At 39.4% G+C, this 20,725-nt stretch overlaps 1 protein-coding gene across 2 annotated transcripts in view; it reads left to right on the plus strand.

The window, feature by feature from the left end:
• Positions 1–866: 866 nt before the first annotated feature.
• Positions 867–20,725, plus strand: part of F9 (coagulation factor IX) — a 156,109-nt gene continuing 136,250 nt past the window's right edge. For both annotated transcript variants that reach the window (XM_053699242.1, XM_053699243.1), the window contains exons 1-2: positions 867–952; positions 4,863–5,026. In XM_053699242.1, coding sequence (XP_053555217.1) covers positions 886–952; positions 4,863–5,026 — 231 coding nt within the window. In that variant the 5' untranslated portion in view covers positions 867–885. The remainder of the gene's footprint in view (positions 953–4,862; positions 5,027–20,725) is intronic.

Genomic DNA, 20,725 nt, shown 5'->3' on the forward strand with positions numbered 1-20,725 from the left:
TCTGTTTGCGTGAATCGGGTTTCGCTCGAAGTCAAACTTTTTACTTTCAACTTTTAATACAAGCGCTACCCGACGTTCGCAAAAATCTTCCATCTAGCAAAGTTTACACTCGAGCGATAGCGCTTAATATTGCTCCACTTACAATTTAGCCCTACATTTGGTTATACAATGTGGCTTACAGTATACAGTAGAAAAAAACAGGGAGAGTTAATTCCCAATGCTTAGAAATAGTTTTCAGTAGCAGATCCTCATAACTTTAAATTGATATTATCTGAAAATTGAATTTAAAAGTCATGGTGATCTGGAAATAGAATCATTTTTTATTTTACGTTTCAATAAATGTTTGAAGTTAAAATGATCTGTGATAGTTTTTGTTCCGTGCATGCTGAATAGGTAGATCACAGTCTACCACACAATTTCTAACTGCTAGTTATTGGATCACACAAAAATTGTAATAATCAAGTTTAAAAAAATCAAATATATATGTATTTAGCATAGATATTTTCTGCACAACATGGACCTCAAATTAAAATAGGCATTTTTCTTGAGTGACCATGAGTAAAACAAATTTGTTGCCAATTACAGGCAAGCTCAAATTTCCTTGTAATACACATGTGCACAAGAAGATCACAGTGACAAACTGCAATAACGTAAATAACATCACACAACTCATACAGTCACATAGTAATACTTGTTAGCATGCACTTTACGTAAATATTTCCATTGGTATTTGGTATTCTGTGACTTACAACACATAATCTGTCTGTGCAATTGAACATGTACGCATAACACCAATGTAAACACAAACCATGTGTACTTTGGAATCATTGATTCTGCTTTAACAGTTGCTTAATTTCCAGTTAAAAGAAAATTTAGAGAAAGAAGATGGCACGCATTTCTGCTATTCTGTTAGTTTATCTGCTTTGTTGTTTTTGCAGTGCGGAAAGAACAGGTGTGTTATTTTTAATTTATTATCTTTTTTAATGAAACTAATTGCCTAGATTTGTCATGCCTGTGGCATAATTTATCACTCACTTGAAAATGTATTGCTTATTGCTGTATTGCTTGGTAGAACTGATTTATTAATCTGTGGTACTAATAAACATACCCTTATTTTTTCATTAGATTAAATTACACCTTACTTTTTTAGCATATTGCTGTGGTGATCAGATTACATTTAATTGATTTTTGGATATAAGTAGATTATTTTAAATATTTGTCTTTATTTTGAAGCAAATACCCCTGGAATTTTGTTTTTTATTTCCAACGATTAACAGGAACTTGAGATTCCTTTTATAAAACTATGTGTTATTCATAAGTACAGCAAGAAACTCTCTCTTGCTGCATATTTTCACGTGTATCATTATGATTATTATTATTTATATTGATATCAGTGCTACAGAATTTGATGGTGCTTTACAAATATGCAAAAACAATTATAATTAATAATTATTTATTATTTTATTCAAGTCATTTCATTTACCCACTAAAGGACACCCATGGTATTAAGGGCACAGTAGTACAATATGTCTACTGTTGTGGGATATTTTGCTGTCAGTTCCATATACTTCGCACATACTGATATATGTTGGTTGAGCACTTCTCTCTTTTCGTATATGCTAGTTCTATATAATGTGACATTGAATTAGTTTTGTAATGTCAACCTCTTTTTAAATAACTTTATTAGAACATGTTTAAATTTCAACATTCTAAAACTATTGCTATAATTGCATTTTTTGGGCATTAAATTAAATGGGGTTAAGGAACAGAAAGGGCCCAATTGAAATGCATTTGTGCATTTCAATTTTGGATAGAAGCATCTTTGTAATATAATATAAATCCTTTGTTGAAAAGCATAGCTAGATAGGCTCAGAAGCAGCAATGTACTACTGGGACCTAGCTACTGATTGGTGGCTGCACATATTTCCCTGTTGTCGTTGGCTCACTAGCTCCCAGTAGTACATCGCAGCTCTTTTAATAATCGGTACCAAGAGAATGAAGAAAATTTTATAAAATAAGTAAATTGGAAAGTTGTTTAAAATTTTATGTTCTATCTGAATCATAAAAGAACAAAATTCTGCTTCATATCCTTTAAAGTAGAATTATTTACTAAAATGATTATGTGTTAAGTATTCATAATAAATTATATATATATATACATGTGTGACATATACACTTATACATAATTTTGCCTAATTTTATAACTGATACTTTTAAAATGCCCAAACAAATAAGTACAATTGTAAACAAACATTCAGGGCTAGATATCAAGTGGAGCGCTAACTGTTACACACAAGTGATAAGGAGTGTTTGCACATGCCGGAAGTAGCACATGTATTACAAGTTGAAAGTAAACTCATTCGCTCAAGCGCAATTGAATTTAAAGGGACAAGTCTAGTCAAAATTAAACTTTCATCATTCAGATAGGGGGGCCGATAAAGGGCTCGCTTCCATTGAGCCGTTAAAAATGGAGCAGAAAGCTACCGAAGCGGCCAGCAGCTAAAAGTAATTTACGGCTCCATTTTAGTACCAGGTTTCCATTGAAAAGGTTTCCGCTTTGCGATGGGTCGCTCTTTTCACGTAGGTTGTTTAACGCTTCCACCCAATGCCGGATTTCTAAAACATTAATAGGTTACTATGGTAATCAGACTATACACTACACTTGATCGCATATACCGCACCGTATACAAGTGTAGCGCGTATATTTTACCCGTCGCTCGCTGCTAAAATAAAATCAAACACCTAACGCATGCGCAATATCTAACTCTCAACTGCAACCCCCCCAATGCAATAATTAATGTATTAAACCCCTAATCCACCAACCTCCATACCGCAAAGTATCTATCAAAGTTATTAACCCCTAAACCGCCATCCCCCACAATGCAAACTATTAAATCTATTAACCCCTATTCCTCCATTCCCCTACAACGCAAACTATCTATTTAATCTATTAACCCTTAAGCCACCATGCTCCCACAACAAAAACTACCTATTTAAACTATTAACCCCTAATCCGCCATTAACCCACATCACAATTAACCTAATATATCTATTAACCCCTAAACCACCAAACCCCACAATGCAAATAACTAATCACTAAGCCCCCTAACTTAACAACCCCTAGATTAACTCTATTACATAAATTAAAATAATACTACATTACAATTTTAAATAAAAAAGCTAACATTACTTAAAAAATAAAAAGTTTCAATTAAGCTAAAATTACAGAAAATAAAAAAGTCTAACATTACATAAAATAATAAACAAAATTATCAAAAATTAAAAAATTAAACCTAATACCTATGAAAATAAAAAAGCCCCCCCCCCCCGTTGGCGGTTTAGGGGTTAATAGATTTATTAGGTTAATTGAGATGTGGGTTAATGGTGGATTAGGGGTTAATAGTTTAAATAGATAGTTTGCATTGTGGGGGCATGGCGGATTAGGAGGTTACTAGATTTAATAGATAGTTTGCATTGTGGGGCATGGCGGTTTAGATTTTAATACATTTATTTTAAGTTGCGATGTGGGGGGATAGCGGATTAGGGGTTAATAGTTTAAATAGGTACTTTGCGATGTGGGGGCATGGCGGTTTAGTGGTTAATACATTTATTATAAGTTGCAATGTGAGGGGGTGGCAGATAGAGGGGTCTTGATGTGTCTAGTTAGATTTCAATGGGAAAAAGGTCACAAAGAGCACTTTTTTCCTGTTTTACACCTAGTTGAGCTGGGTGTAATTTTTGTTAGTGTATCGGCAGCCTCTATTTTTACGGTTTGCGTGGGCATTGGAAACCGGGTATAATTTAAAGATTAGCAGCTTCCTATACTTTGTATGGGACACGATAATGTTTTCACCAGTCGGAGTCCGGTTGCCAAAAATGGGTTATAACGGGCCGTTGGAAGCAGTCGATAAACGATATTGCTTCCGACAACATATTTACTGGTTTGCGAGTGCACGCAAACCGAATTATGGCTCAATGGAAACAAGCCCTTATTAAAGGCCGTATGGCCCCTTAATGTACCTGTTTCCACGCAAGCCTTCAGGCTTACCAGAAACAGGAGTTAAGAGGCAGCGGTCTTAAGACCACTGCTCCTTTACTTGTCCGCTGCCTCTGATGCGGTGGACAGCAATCATCCCGATCAGATACGATCGGGTTGATTTACACTCCCTGCTAGCAGCCGATTGGCCATGAATCTGCAGGGGGCGGCATTGCACAAGCAGTTCATCAGAACTTCTTGTGCAATGTTAAATGCGTACAGCATATGCTGTCAGCATTCAGCGATGTCGGGCGGACATGATTCGCTGTGCGGATCATGTCTGTCCGACCGTTGGTAAATTGGCCGCAGGGCATTCAATTTTAAGTAACTTTTACTTTACACTTCAGTTTCGGTCCTTTCAGTAATATTCCATTTAAGCTTTGCACTTTCTATTTTATATTTGAATACATTTATTTTTAGATTTAGATACAGCAGTGATTTTACTAATTTTGATTATTTTTTTAAAGTCTATGTAACTTTAAGAAATAGTTAAATTTGATTGCACTCAAGCAAACACATTTACTTTCAAATCGTAATACTCAAGCTATTTCCATTGCGCGCAAAAAGCCAAGAAATACCATAAATTGCTTGAGCACTACAGTTAGCTTGCCACTCCTAATCTAGCCCTAAATGTAATGTATTGTACTGATCCCTGCAAATAAAAACAAATACGTACACAAATGATATTAATTGTGTCTGATTAACTGTTTAATCAAATCAAAAGGAGTAAGTTTAGTTATGCTTGTATTTGTGCTATAACATAGGAACTAGAAAAGCTGAAAAAATGGGCAATACGAAATTACAATTTTATTTTATATGCCTGCAGTATTCCTGTCTGATAAATCTGCAAGCAGCATCTTGACACGAACAAAAAGATACAATACAGGCCGACTGGAGGAATTTGTTCCTGGGAATCTTGAACGAGAATGTTTAGAAGAAAAATGTAGTTATGAAGAGGCAAGAGAAGTGTTTGAAAACACTGAGAAAACCGTATGTACTCTTTCATATTGCGTTACGAAGTTTTGCATATTCCTTTTAGCAAAGAATGCATTAAGAGACACTACAAAAATATCAAATATATTCAATAGTAGGGATGAGTGAATGTCAGAATTTAGACTAATGTTAGCATATAAATTTCAAAAGTAAAGTCTGAATATTCAAATGCAACATTTAAATATTATTGGCACCATTTAATAAAGCGCCGATGGACAAGGTTAATTTCCGCAAACCTGTCAGCCCAGGATCGCAAAAAGCAGGCAGCAATATGATACCCGTATTTAACATTGCACAAGCACTCGCCCCCTACTCATGCCCAGGAGCTAGCTATTAGGGGCTGTCCCGGGTGATTTAATCCGCTGACGTAAAAGTTCAGAAGCAGCGGTTTGATGATCGCTGCTTCCCAACTATCAGCTACATGCTCAATCATGCGAGCCTGCAGCAAAAGGGCCTCCCAATCTGCATTCGCAGTTTGATAAATGAAGCCTTATACTTGAATATTCAGTGCAACAGGCTTAAATTGAAGTCTATCAGCATTTGAATGTTAATATTCAAATATGTAAATTTTGCATTTGATATTTTAATAAATTAACTGTTCTGCAAAAAAGGAAAACGTTAGGCAAACATTCAAAATTTGTTTAAAACCAAGGAACAGTACCAACATTTATTGCATTTTTAAATACATGATTAAGTATGACTTATAAAAATGCACCTTTATAAATGACCTTACTAGTTTAAGGACTAGGGGAATTGGAGAGATATAGCTAAAAGCTTAGTGATTCTTGGACATTGTATACATACGTTTAGCTTTCTTGCTTCCCTTGATTCATTATGTTTGAAAGGTTTCACCAGTGTCTCTAGTATCACTTGTTCCTATGTTAATCTGAGCTTATTAATGAAGTGACAGAGAGATGGGTGAGAGTTCAGGTTTCGGTTTTACAAGAACTAATGTCTAATTATATCCAGCGGAAAGAACTAATGACAGTGTATTATCTGTGTACAGCGGCATTGCTTTCATGGGCCCTTTCTTTAAACTTAAATAAATGTATTCAAGAAAAGTAGATGGTTTGAAATTCAGAGTCAAGCATTTTATCCATAGGGGTTAATTTATCAAGCTCCGTACGGATCTTGATGCCCTGTGTTTCCGGCGAGCCTGAAAACAGAAGATATGAAGCAGCGGTCTAAAGACCGTTGCTTTATAACCTGTCCGCCTGCTCTGAGGCGGCAGACAGAAATCAACCTGATCGAATACGATCGGATTGATTGACACCCCCTGCTAGCGGCCGGTTGGCCGTGAATCTGCAGGGGGCGGCATTGCACAGCAGTTCACAAGAACTGCTAGTGCAATGATAAATGCTGACAGCGTATGCTGTCGGCATTTATCAATTTGCAGCGGACATGATACGTTACATTGTATCATGTCCGCTCACACATTAATAAATTGACCCCATAGAGTCTTTTAAGTTTAACATTTGGAAAATATGAAAATAGGTGTATAAATCTTAGGCATAGCTTCCCAAGGTTTTAACTCAAATTTACTTAAAGGGAAATGAAACCCAAAATTTTTCTTTGATGATTCAGATAGAGCATGCAATTCTATACAACTTTACAATTTACTTCTATTTACAATTTTGCTTAATTTTCTTGGTATCCTTTATTGAATGAGCAGCAATATACTACTTGGAGTTAGCTGAAAACATTACTAAGCCAATAACAAGAGGCATATATGTGCAGCCACCAATAAGTAGCTAGCTCCCACCTCTAGATATGCTTTTCCACAAAGGATGCCAAGAAAATTAAGCAAATTAAATAATAGAAGAAAATTGGAAAATTGTTTAAAATTGTATGCTCTATTTGAATCATGAAAGCAAAATTGTTGGTTTCATGTCCTTTTAAGGAATATAGAGGATAACATCTGAGAGTTTTAAAATATCTAACCCGGCTGAGACCAAACCTCAGAATTTAGACTAGGATAAACATTAGAATATTAAAACGATCTAGCATTAAACAATGCATCTACCTCACTCAGATTTAGGGCCAGATTATAAGCAGTATTTAGAGCTCCCACTCGCGTGCTAACTCCGCTAGAATTTTTTTGCGCGTGTAGGGTGGTGCTCTTATTACAAGTTGAAAATAAGCTTTTCAAACAAGCTGTAAACCGTTGCGTGCAAAAAGCCGAACTTAGAATATCACACGCATGTTAACGTATTCCCCATTAAAGTCAATGGACACAAAAAAGTGGGAAAAAACCCTACTCGCGCACAAATCAGATAGCATATTCTCAATTGCGCTAACTCAAGATGAAAATATGAACATTTCACATTCCAAAGTTCTTCACATAGCAGGATATGTTCCCTTTGGGACATCACACTGGTGATGTTGCTATTCTAACTACTTGGGGACATTTGATAAAGATGCCAGTAGGGCATCGAAACGTCATGCTCTATTTCCTATTTTAACCTGTGTTAAATAAAAGCTATTTTTTATACAAGCCCAGTGAGTGCAGTCTCTTCCTGGAAAACTGCATTACCTTTATTTTGCACCCTGGCAGCTGCTAAGTGAGTTGGTTATTGGAGTGCAAAATTACCTTGGAACTTTTTATACATATGGTATTTTGGTACAATATATATCAATACCTATATATATATATATACATGATTATATATAAGTATAGAGATATACATATATATATATATATATATATATATATATATATATATATGAATATTTATTTAAAAATACATAAAACATATTCTGCTATGTGCAGAAAATTGGAAAGTGAAATATTTACAGGAAATACACAGTATAACACTTTATTAAAAATAAATATTGCATAAATATGCTTTTACCTTTTTATATACTTGGCTACGACTACAAAGGGCCCTATTGCACACACACACACACACACACACACACACACACACACATATATATATATATATATATATACTGTATATATATATATATACAAAACACGGAAGGGAACTGCACTCTCATACTGGACCGGGTACACATCCCATGACCCTGCAACATGCTCAGCCCTGGGTGCCACTGGCACTCACAGGAAGCTGTGCTGTCCCCAGAGCCACAAGCAGTTAACCCCAGACAGGTCTGGGTGCAAGAACCATAGGGAAAATTACAAAACAAATTAATACAACACACAGAGAAAACCCAGCACTCACTTACAAGCTCTCAGCTAAGATTTAAAAGCAAAAATGGAAAGGTTAGTCACCGCATCTGGCCAAATGAGACAAGCTCAGGTACCACGTCAAGGTCCTTTCCAATACCTGAGACCCTAAAGCAGCCACACAATGCAAGCTTTCAAATCCAAACAAACTGAAAACAAGGGAAGGGTGCACAGGAATATGTAACCACCCTAGACATATACAAAAAACGGAAGGGAACTGCACTCTCATACCGGACCGGGTACACATCCCATGACCCTGCAACATGCTCAGCCCTGGGTGCCACTGGCACTCACAGGAAGCTGTGCTGTCCCCAGAGCCACAAGCAGTTAACCCCAGACAGGTCTGGGTGCAAGAACCATAGGGAAAATTACAAAACAAATTAATACAACACACAGAGAAAAGCCAGCACTCACTTACAAGCTCTCAGCTAAGCTTTAAAAGCAAAAATGGAAAAGTTAGTCACTGCATCTGGCCAAATGGGACAAGCTCAGGTACCACGTCAAGGTCCTTTCCAATAGCTGAGACGTCAAGGTCCTTTCCAATACCTGAGACCCTAAAACAGCCACACAATGCAAGCTTTCAAATCCAAACAAACTGAAAACAATGTAAGGGTGCACAGGAATATGTAACCACCCAAGACATATACAAAACATGGAAGGGATCTGCACTCTCATACCGGACCGGGTACACATCCCATGACCCTGCAACATGCTCAGCCCTGGGTGCCACTGGCACTCACAGGAAGCTGTGCTGTCCCCAGAGCCACAAGCAGTTAACCCCAGACAGGTCTGGGTGCAAGAACCATAGGGAAAATTACAAAACAAATTAATACAACACACAGAGAAAACCCAGCACTCACTTACAAGCTCTCAGCTAAGATTTAAAAGCAAAAATGGAAAGGTTAGTCACCGCATCTGGCCAAATGGGACAAGCTCAGGTACCACATCAAGGTCCTTTCCAATACCTGAGACCCTAAAACAGCCACACAATGCAAGCTTTCAAATCCAAACAAACTGAAAACAAGGGAAGGGTGCACAGGAATATGTAACCACCCTAGACATATACAAAACACGGAAGGGAACTGCACTCTCATACCGGACCGGGTACACATCCCATGACCCTGCAACATGCTCAGCCCTGGGTGCCACTGGCACTCACAGGAAGCTGTGCTGTCCCCAGAGCCACAAGCAGTTAACCCCAGACAGGTCTGGGTGCAAGAACCATAGGGAAAATTACAAAACAAATTAATACAACACACAGAGAAAAGCCAGCACTCACTTACAAGCTCTCAGCTAAGATTTAAAAGCAAAAATGGAAAGGTTAGTCACCGCATCTGGCCAAATGGGACAAGCTCAGGTACCACGTCAAGGTCCTTTCCAATAGCTGAGACATCAAGGTCCTTTCCAATACCTGAGACCCTAAAACAGCCACACAATGCAAGCTTTCAAATCCAAACAAACTGAAAACAATGTAAGGGTGCACAGGAATATGTAACCACCCAAGACATATACAAAACATGGAAGGGATCTGCACTCTCATACCGGACCGGGTACACATCCCATGACCCTGCAACATGCTCAGCCCTGGGTGCCACTGGCACTCACAGGAAGCTGTGCTGTCCCCAGAGCCACAAGCAGTTAACCCCAGACAGGTCTGGGTGCAAGAACCATAGGGAAAATTACAAAACAAATTAATACAACACACAGAGAAAAGCCAGCACTCACTTACAAGCTCTCAGCTAAGATTTAAAAGCAAAAATGGAAAGGTTAGTCACCGCATCTGGCCAAATGGGACAAGCTCAGGTACCACATCAAGGTCCTTTCCAATACCTGAGGCCCTAAAACAGCCACACAATGCAAGCTTTCAAATCCAAACAAACTGAAAACAAGGGAAGGGTGCACAGGAATATGTAACCACCCTAGACATATACAAAACACGGAAGGGAACTGCACTCTCATACCGGACCGGGTACACATCCCATGACCCTGCAACATGCTCAGCCCTGGGTGCCACTGGCACTCACAGGAAGCTGTGCTGTCCCCAGAGCCACAAGCAGTTAACCCCAGACAGGTCTGGGTGCAAGAACCATAGGGAAAATTACAAAACAAATTAATACAACACACAGAGAAAAGCCAGCACTCACTTACAAGCTCTCAGCTAAGATTTAAAAGCAAAAATGGAAAGGTTAGTCACCGCATCTGGCCAAATGGGACAAGCTCAGGTACCATGTCAAGGTCCTTTCCAATAGCTGAGATGTCAAGGTCCTTTCCAATACCTGAGACCCTAAAACAGCCACACAATGCAAGCTTTCAAATCCAAACAAACTGAAAACAATGTAAGGGTGCACAGGAATATGTAACGACCCTAGACATATACAAAACATGGAAGGGATCTGCACTCTCATACCGGACCGGGTACACATCCCATGACCCTGCAACATGCTCAGCCCTGGGTGCCACTGGCACTCACAGGAAGCTGTGCTGTCCCCAGAGCCACAAGCAGTTAACCCCAGACAGGTCTGGGTGCAAGAACCATAGGGAAAATTACAAAAAAAATTAATACAACACACAGAGAAAACCCAGCACTCACTTACAAGCTCTCAGCTAAGATTTAAAAGCAAAAATGGAAAGGTTAGTCACCGCATCTGGCCAAATGGGACAAGCTCAGGTACCACGTCAAGGTCCTTTCCAATACCTGAGACCCTAAAACAGCCACACAATGCAAGCTTTCAAATCCAAACAAACTGAAAACAAGGGAAGGGTGCACAGGAATATGTAACCACCCTAGACATATACAAAACACGGAAGGGAACTGCACTCTCATACCGGACCGGGTACACATCCCATGACCCTGCAACATGCTCAGCCCTGGGTGCCACTGGCACTCACAGGAAGCTGTGCTGTCCCCAGAGCCACAAGCAGTTAACCCCAGACAGGTCTAGGTGCAAGAACCATAGGGAAAATTACAAAACAAATTAATACAACACACAGAGAAAACCCAGCACTCACTTACAAGCTCTCAGCTAAGATTTAAAAGCAAAAATGGAAAGGTTAGTCACCGCATCTGGCCAAATGGGACAAGCTCAGGTACCACGTCAAGGTCCTTTCCAATAGCTGAGACATCAAGGTCCTTTCCAATACCTGAGACCCTAAAACAGCCACACAATGCAAGCTTTCAAATCCAAACAAACTGAAAACAATGTAAGGGTGCACAGGAATATGTAACCACCCAAGACATATACAAAACATGGAAGGGATCTGCACTCTCATACCAGACCGGGTACACATCCCATGACCCTGCAACATGCTCAGCCCTGGGTGCCACTGGCACTCACAGGAAGCTGTGCTGTCCCCAGAGCCACAAGCAGTTAACCCCAGACAGGTCTGGGTGCAAGAATCATAGGGAAAATTACAAAACAAATTAATACAACACACAGAGAAAAGCCAACACTCACTTACAAACTCTCAGCTAAGATTTAAAAGCAAAAATGGAAAGGTTAGTAACCGCATCTGGCCAAATGGGACAAGCTCAGGTACCACGTCAAGTTCCTTTCCAATACCTGAGACATCAAGGTCCTTTTCCAATACCTGAGACCCTAAAACAGCCACACAATGCAAGCTTTCAAATCCAAACAAACTGAAAACAAGGGAAGGGTGCACAGGAATATGTAACCACCCTAGACATATACAAAACACGGAAGGGAACTGCACTCTCATACCGGACCGGGTACACATCCCATGACCCTGCAACATGCTCAGCCCTGGGTGCCACTGGCACTCACAGGAAGCTGTGCTGTTCCTAGAGCCACAATCAGTTAACCCCAGACAGGTCTGGGTGCAAGAACCATAGGGAAAATTACAAAACAAATTAATACAACACACAGAGAAAAGCCAGCACTCACTTACAAACTCTCAGCTAAGATTTAAAAGCAAAAATGGAAAGGTTAGTAACCGCATCTGGCCAAATGGGACAAGCTCAGGTACCACGTCAAGGTCCTTTCCAATAGCTGAGACATCAAGGTCCTTTCCAATACCTGAGACCCTAAAACAGCCACACAATGCAAGCTTTCAAATCCAAACAAACTGAAAACAAGGGAAGGGTGCACAGGAATATGTAACCACCCTAGACATATACAAAACACGGAAGGGAACTGCACTCTCATACCGGACCGGATACACATCCCATGACCCTGCAACATGCTCAGCCCTGGGTTCCACTGGCACTCACAGGAAGCTGTGCTGTTCCCAGAGCCACAATCAGTTAACCCCAGACAGGTCTGGGTGCAAGAACCATAGGGAAAATTACTAAACAAATTAATACAACACACAGAGAAAACCCAGCACTCACTTACAAGCTCTCAGCTAAGATTTAAAAGCAAAAATGGAAAGGTTTGTCACCGCATCTGGCCAAATGGGACAAGCTCAGGTACCACGTCAAGGTCCTTTCCAATACCTGAGACATCAAGGTCCTTTCCAATACCTGAGACCCTAAAATAGCCACACAATGCAAGCTTTCAAATCCAAACAAACTGAAAACAAGGGAAGGGTGCACAGGAATATGTAACCACCCTAGACATATACAAAACACGGAAGGGAACTGCACTCTCATACCGGACCAGGTACACATCCCATGACCCTGCAACATGCTCAGCCCTGGGTGCCACTGGCACTCACAGGAAGCTGTGCTGTCCCCAGAGCCACAAGCAGTTAACCCCAGACAGGTCTGGGTGCAAGAACCATTGGGAAAATTACTAAACAAATTAATACAACACACAGAGAAAACCCAGCACTCACTTACAAGCTCTCAGCTAAGATTTAAAAGCAAAAATGGAAAGGTTAGTCACCGCATCTGGCCAAATGGGACAAGCTCAGGTACCACGTCAAGGTCCTTTCCAATACCTGAGACGTCAAGGTCCTTTCCAATACCTGAGACCCTAAAACAGCCACACAATGCAAGCTTTCAAATCCAAACAAACTGAAAACAAGGGAAGGGTGCACAGGAATATGTAACCATCCTAGACATATACAAAACACGGAAGGGAACTGCACTCTCATACCGGACCGGGTACACATCCCATGACCCTGCAACATGCTCAGCCCTGGGTGCCACTGGCACTCACAGGAAGCTGTGCTGTCCCCAGAGCATGGTCTGCTTGTCTTCAGCAAACTGTTTGCAGGGGTTTCTTGTACATCATCTTTAGAAGAGGCTTCCTTCTGGGACGACAGCCATGCAGACAAATTTGATGCAGTGTGCGGCGTATGGTCTGAGCACTGACAGGCTGACCTCCCACCCCTTCAACCTCTGCAGCAATGCTGGCAGCACTGATACGTCTATTTCCCAAAGACAACCTCTGGATATGACGCTGAGCATGTGCACTAAACTTATTTGACATCGTTAGTGTTATATTGAGCACGTTGTGCTCTGTGAGTACAATATTGCTATTACTCTGGTGGTTATTTATACTGTAGTTTGTCACCACATATTCTGTTTGTTTTTTTGTTTTTTGTGCTGATTGAGGTGTGCGGTGTTCATGCGGCTTGCAGTACAGCTTAATTCTGCTGATCACTCAGGCTTGTGATATAAGGTGGCTGTCTTCTATTGAATAACACACTTGGCCAGTAAAATGGAGTGGTGCGACAAGCCTGTCCCAATGAGCACTCAAAGTTTCTTCACTCTGGTGGTGGAGGGGGCGTGAGTGTTGTTTAGCTCTGTGATCGTTTTTTTTTTAATCACAGATGATATCGGTGGTGTGGACGTGGTGCCGATCGGCCTCTTGTCTTGAGATCATTCCCTTACTTGATGCAGCTCTGGGTTGTCGCAAACGGCTTTATTTGTTGTCATTGACAGACGGGTTGTAATAGTGATGTATGCATGCTGAAACCTCCAATCCGTGTTGGAGGCGGTGTTCGTTTATGCCAATGGGGACTTTTGTTGTCTTTCACATATGTTTGAGGCTGTCGGAGTAATTTTGTTATCGGCACGATCGTGAACACACACGGGTATGTATGGAAGTGAGTTTGGTCATTTTCTGAGGTGGTGTAGATGTCTCATCGGGACATCGCTATGAGGGTTCTCTTGATTGGGAGAATTGTGATTTTGTGGCAGTTATACATTGGATGTGATGGATGTAGTTGGATTCATCACATTGAGCAACGCGAGTACAATATTGCTTTTACTCTGATGGGTACTTATAGTGGAGGCTGTCAGCACACATTCAGTTTGTTTCATTATGTTAGGCTGCTGTCTCTTGTTGTGTAATGCACCTGGCCAATCAAATTGATGGGTGTGACAAGTCTGGCCCAATGAGGACTATAATCTCTTTACTCTGACAGTAGAGGGGGCGTGTGTGTTGTTTGGATCTACGATCGTGTTGTTAACCACAGAGGATATTGGTTATATATATGTGGGGCCAGTTGGCCTCTCATCCTGAGATCATTCCCTTTCCTAATATTAGTTGGTGATAACAAAGTGGCTCTATCTGTTATTTTTTACATACAAGTTAGCATGGGGGCGTATGCATACTGTAACTGCCAATCCGAATTAGAGGCGGTATTCTTTTACACCAATGAGGGCTTCTGTTGTCTTTTACATATGTTTGATGCTGTCGGGGTAATTTTATTATCAATACGATCGTGATCATAGATTGTGCTTATAGGGGGATATGTATATTTACCATGATCAAGTTTTAACACAATCTCACTGGTATATTATTATACTGTTTGCATTTTACTTTATTTACACATTTTAAAATCAGCATAGTATTAATTGCACATGTCTGTGGATTTTTGCACTCGGCTCACCCTGATTGGTAGCCTACTAGGGGAGTGTCTTGTAGGCCTATAAAAGTTTCATTTGTACACTTGATGTTTGTCAGAGGAAGGGATGCTGTTGGTCCCGAAACGTCACACAATAAAGTTTGGATTTATTACTGATGTCTACAGTCCAGCGAGTGCTTTATTTTTTTTAAATCTGCATTCCTTGTTATAGCACCCTGGCAAGTTGGAGTTTGTTGGTGGGAGTGCATATACTATACACCTTGGTTATATGTATATATACTTACATACATATACATATTTATACATGTATATATCTCTATTTTAAAGCAGTTTGTCTGCCTTTTTCTTCTATCACCTGTGACCTCAGGCCTTTGAGCCTTTATAATTTGTTTGTGCAATTTTGTTTTTAAATATTTTTTATCAGATAGTGTTATTATGAGTGTAACTATATTTTGTAATGCATTTTTGATGTGTTTTGTGCAACTTTTTTGTTTCACGAAACAGTTAACCAGAGCTCTGATGATGCGGTTCACATTCTAGCATAAATCGTGATTGTACTCTTCTATCAACTTTTAGTATGAGCAGTAAACCTGATGCACGCAAACACCTGCACTAAAACCCCTTTTGCTTGCGCAAAACTGTTAATACACCACTGGTAATCTGGCCCTTAATTTTTAAGCTTGAATCTAGAAAGAGAAAACTCATTGAAGGCAGTATAATTTTTAAAAGATGGAGTTTTCAAATCTGTGTAATGGATGATAAATCCTAGGTTATGCTTGAATGCATGCTTTTGTCTGGGATCTATTTTTAAGGGATACTAGACACAAAAATATAAGACCTATCAGAATGCTGGTTAATATAACTTGGCAACATTTTTTTCATGGTTTTCTTCAGAAAATAATGTAAACTGAAAAATAATAATAGATGATAAAGTAACTGGAGCCTCGTTGTCTTCCTGAGTGCAAACTGAAGGCTCAGATGTACAAGGAAAGACTAGCTACTGGCCCCTGGAGCATTGTAAGAGTTTTCCACATCTCCAGGTTGATACCAGCAAAGCTGATGAAAAGGGGCTCCCTCAAGTGGAAATGAACATTTTATTATTTTATAAGCAAGGGGCACAGTACAACCCTAATCTTTTTCGATGAATAGAATTACACTGCTGCTTCTGAAACTCCCTGATGATTTACAAAAACTTTGAGCAAACACCGTGCCTCTCTCACACTGTGCTGGGCAGGCAGGTGATACCCATGTAGAGAACTGGGATTGGATAAGATGGTGGACTAATTGACCCTCATTCGGTGAGATTGCTGTCTTAAAGGTCTACTTACAAAGAAGCATTATATCCAGTGGTTTAGTTTGTTTGATTTGTTGTGTGGGTTCTTATAGTTACCTAGACTTTTAAACTGTTTAAATGTTTTTGCAGTTGTATGTTTCAATGGTATAAATGTTTTTGAGTCTAGAGATTAAGGGGCTGAATTACCAAGCTCTGAATGGAGCTTGATGCCCCTGTTTCCGCGCGAGCCTTCTTAAGACCGCTGCTCCATAACTGGTCCGCTGCCTCTGAGGCTGCAGTCTGCAATCCGCCCAATCCTATACGATCGAGCTGATTGACATCCCCTGCCTGCAAAGCTGCAAGGGGTGGCATTGCATGTTAAATGCGGACAGCGTATACTGTCGGCATTCAGCGATGTCTGTCAGACATGATTTGCTAAAGCGTATCATGCCGGACAGACATTGATAAATTGTCCCCAAGGTCAATAAATATGGTGTACTCCTATCAATTTCTTGTGTGTTTTTCACTAGAAACATCTTAGTATTGACTCACCTACAAGATTATCTGTGCACTATTATAAATCTGTTTAAATATATATTTTTGCTGCAACTCTTTAAGCTTTTTGGTACCTTGAGGGCAAGGGAGACTTTTGTTCCTAGACTAGGCTACACCACAAATGAATGATGTTAAATATTTTGCTAGACTTATACCTACCCCATTTCATGATTTTAAATATCTGTTTAAAGGTGAACAGAGACTATAGAGACTATATAAACTGGTCTGAGTATGGGTCAGATTTAGTAAGTTTAGGTGTGGTTATGGTAGTTAGAAGCAAACATATATTTACTGCACTGTTTAGGTTTCTCATTATTAATCTTAAAATGGTTCACATTGACTATAATTTAACTCCCATAATGGATTAAGCCATTGTAGTATGTGGGTGCCCTAAAGATTTCACCTTGAGTCTATCTTTGGCTCCCAGCAGTTGCATTAAGGGCAATAACTCTTTACTCGCATTGATGGGCAAGTTTCCTTTAATTGTATTACACGGTCCCGTTAACTTTATGTGCACCTAATATTAGATAATTCATTATCAGGAATATATTCTCTGACAGTTTATATTAGAGATTATTCTTATGTTTTTTTAGTACAATCACTCTATCCCAATAAAACCTTTAGATTAGTATGTTTTGCTTGTAGTCTTCTTAAATCCTCCCTGTATTAGAAAGGTGTGTAATATACAGGCTAACTATATACTAATTGTTATATTTTGACATGAATGACTCTTGATCCTTTTGATGTACTTGATTTATCCATGTTCTTAGCTTTAGAGGCCCATTTATCAAGCTCCGAATGGAGCTTGAGGGCCCGTGTTTCTGGCGAGTCTTCAGACTCGCCAGAAACGCAAGTTATGGAGCAGCGGTCTAAAGACCGCTGCTCCATAACCCTGTCTGTCTGCTCTAAACAGGCGTACAGAGATTGCCACAATTCAACCTGATCGAGTACGATCGGGTTGATTGACATCCCCCTGCTAGCGGCCGATTGGCTGCAAATCTGCAGGGGGCGGCGTTGCACCAGCAGCTTACAAGAGCTGCTGGTGCAATGTTGAATACGGAGAGCGTATTGCTCTCCGCATTCAGCGATGTCTGTTGGACCTGATCCACACTGTCGGATCAGGTCCGACAGACATTTGATAAATAGGCCTCAATGTCAAATTTTCTTTTTGCCATAGACAGCTGTATGGTTGTGTTACTGCACAAAATTATTTTATTGTGATCAGATGTATGTAACTTCATGTATATGAACCTCAAAAATAATGTATGCCAGAACCCTCATAATCAAAGGCAAACAACAATCCTATTCTGAAGCCAAAAGGCAACTTGGCAAAACAGAAGTGCACTTAACTGGAGCAGAAAGTATAATTTACGGCATGCAGATATGACATGAAAGACTGGAGCTATTGCACTACTCTAAAAATACAGTATACCAAATGACATTATCACATGGATCAAGGCATAATGATTTGCTCCATCTTTATATATGAGGTTCTGGTTATCTTGGAAACAGAGATAGTAGTTTTACAGGACACACTAAAAATATCTCCCAAAAAATAAGCCTGTGTACATTAAAACATTAAAAATAAAAGGCCTATACCAAAATTAAACTAATTGAAACAGTTCAAATTCGTACAGGTTTTGAATGTGTTCAAAAAGTGAGCTGTAAATTAGCAGTTTGGTGTGAGTTCCTAAAAGCCCTTAAAATTTTGAGCAAATTGATTTAATGCTACTTTAGTCTTGAAAAAATTGACTTTTTAATATGACCAGATAATGAACCTGAAATCTAATTTTATAAAACCAAAACATTATTATGAAAGGAGAAGAAGACAAAGAGACATACAGATAAAAACCCTAGTTCTACAAGATGAAATATGGTGTGGAGCTTTGAGTATATTTAAAAACTATAATGTAGATATGCATTAAATATATAATTGATATTTTTAGAACCACAGACACACATGCTGATTGAAAATATATGTAATATGTCCTATATGCACTGTGCAGTTTAATCACCTTTTGAAAACAGGACGGCAATGTTGCAGGACATAGAATTTGTGAAGATGGGGAGTAAATATGTAAGAATTATAATTATAGTTATTTACTAGATTAATTTTATGGGGTGACTAAGTGAGAACAACTCTCTTTCTTTGATATAAGTACAATATTGTGTTTTTTGTTATTGGTGATGTATTTTATAACAGTGTAAGAGCTATGTACAAACATAGACAGCAGGTACAGTGGTGACTGATTATCTAGCACATATAATAAAAGGAGGCATCAATTTCTGTGATAATCACCCTATTATCTCTTTGTTTTTGTGGTCAATTAACCTGAAGGTGTAATTTGCTGTAAACCACATCTGATTCAGAATGTTCCTAACAACTTAAAACAAATTACATTTTATATTAAAAGGAAAAAGCATTAGAACAGAATAGAGCTGTGAAAGGAATTAAAGTAATTTGCATTACACAAACATTAATAAAAATAATATATACCCTTGTTAATAAATGAGAGTTCTCCTTGCATGAAATAATACATTCTTAAGAAAATAATATTTTAAAAAATATACACTTTTTAGTTCCCATTGTGTTGTTGTAAACAATATGACGAGGTAGATTGACACGACCCGGATGCCAAAAAAGGAGAGCTGAGTAGTCTTACAAGGACTGGAATAGCCCTGGTCCATTTATTTTTTTCATTTTTTTTATGGAGATGATCTGTATCTGAGAGGACCATGCAAGCTCTATGAGCATTTTTAATACTTGAGTACACCCAGTGTGTAAAACAATTGCCTTTATCTGGAAAGGTGAAACCCAAATGCAGGGTATAGCTCATCCTTATGCACACATCTGTTAGGCAAAAGCTTGAAGTGAGACAGGTATACTAGATAAAGTGTAGGAAGATTTGAGGTTTGGAGTAGACATAGGTGCCAGAGAAGAATTCAGACTCAGAGTCAAGGACAAAGCCACAGACAAACAGGAAGTCAAATAGTTTTTGCAAACCCAAAGGGTCACAACAGATAATGTAATTAAAAAGAAATGGTAAGTGTCCAGGACCTACTAGAGCCAAAGATTAACAGAGTAGGAATTAAATAAAGGTGGGGAACAAGGAAGGCACAAAGGGAGCTTCTGGGGCAAAATAATCTTACCCCAGAGTACCAGATATTCTAAGCACTGGAGGGATTGCATTATCAGAATTTATAGGGCTAGATCTAACAAGGACCCCAACATGAGGAAAGGAGTTCTGTGTCATAATATGTGAGGTCAAAAACTTCAATGACAATGCTATGCAGTTTGGCACAATGGCTGACAAATTTGGTTATAAAGTAACATGGACTGTCACAGGGTATGATAACTGAAAATCAGAGTGGGCCCCATGGTAAGGCTTTTGGATAGCAGGTTTGTGTTTGAGACAAAGGGGCCAAATTATCAAGAGCCGAATGGCTCCTGATCCCCTTGTTTCCGCGCAAGCCTTCAGGCCGGAAACAGAAGTTAAGAAGCCGTTGTCTTAAGACTACTGCTCCTTAACTGGTCTGCTGCCTTAGAGCGGCGGACAGCAATCAACCTGATCAGATGTGATCGGGTTGATTGACATCCCCTGCTAGCGGCAGATTGGCCATGAATCTGCAGCGGGCGGCATTGCACAAGCAGTTCACCAGAACTGCTTGTGCAATGATAAATGCCGACAGTGGATCAGGTCAGACAGACATTTAATAAATCGGCCCCAATGACTATACTTTACATATATCCAGAGGTTGCAGATAGATGCTGAATGCAAAACACAAATTTAAGTGACCAGAAACCTTACCTCAAGTTTCATCAAGCATCTAGCCTATTCATATATTCAGTATTGGTATACCATTAGGTGCTCTTTTTGTTTCTTTTTATGTTGAAACCACT

The sequence above is a fragment of the Bombina bombina genome, chromosome 1 (genome assembly GCF_027579735.1).
Source record: "Bombina bombina isolate aBomBom1 chromosome 1, aBomBom1.pri, whole genome shotgun sequence".
NCBI classification, from domain to species: Eukaryota; Metazoa; Chordata; class Amphibia; order Anura; family Bombinatoridae; genus Bombina; species Bombina bombina.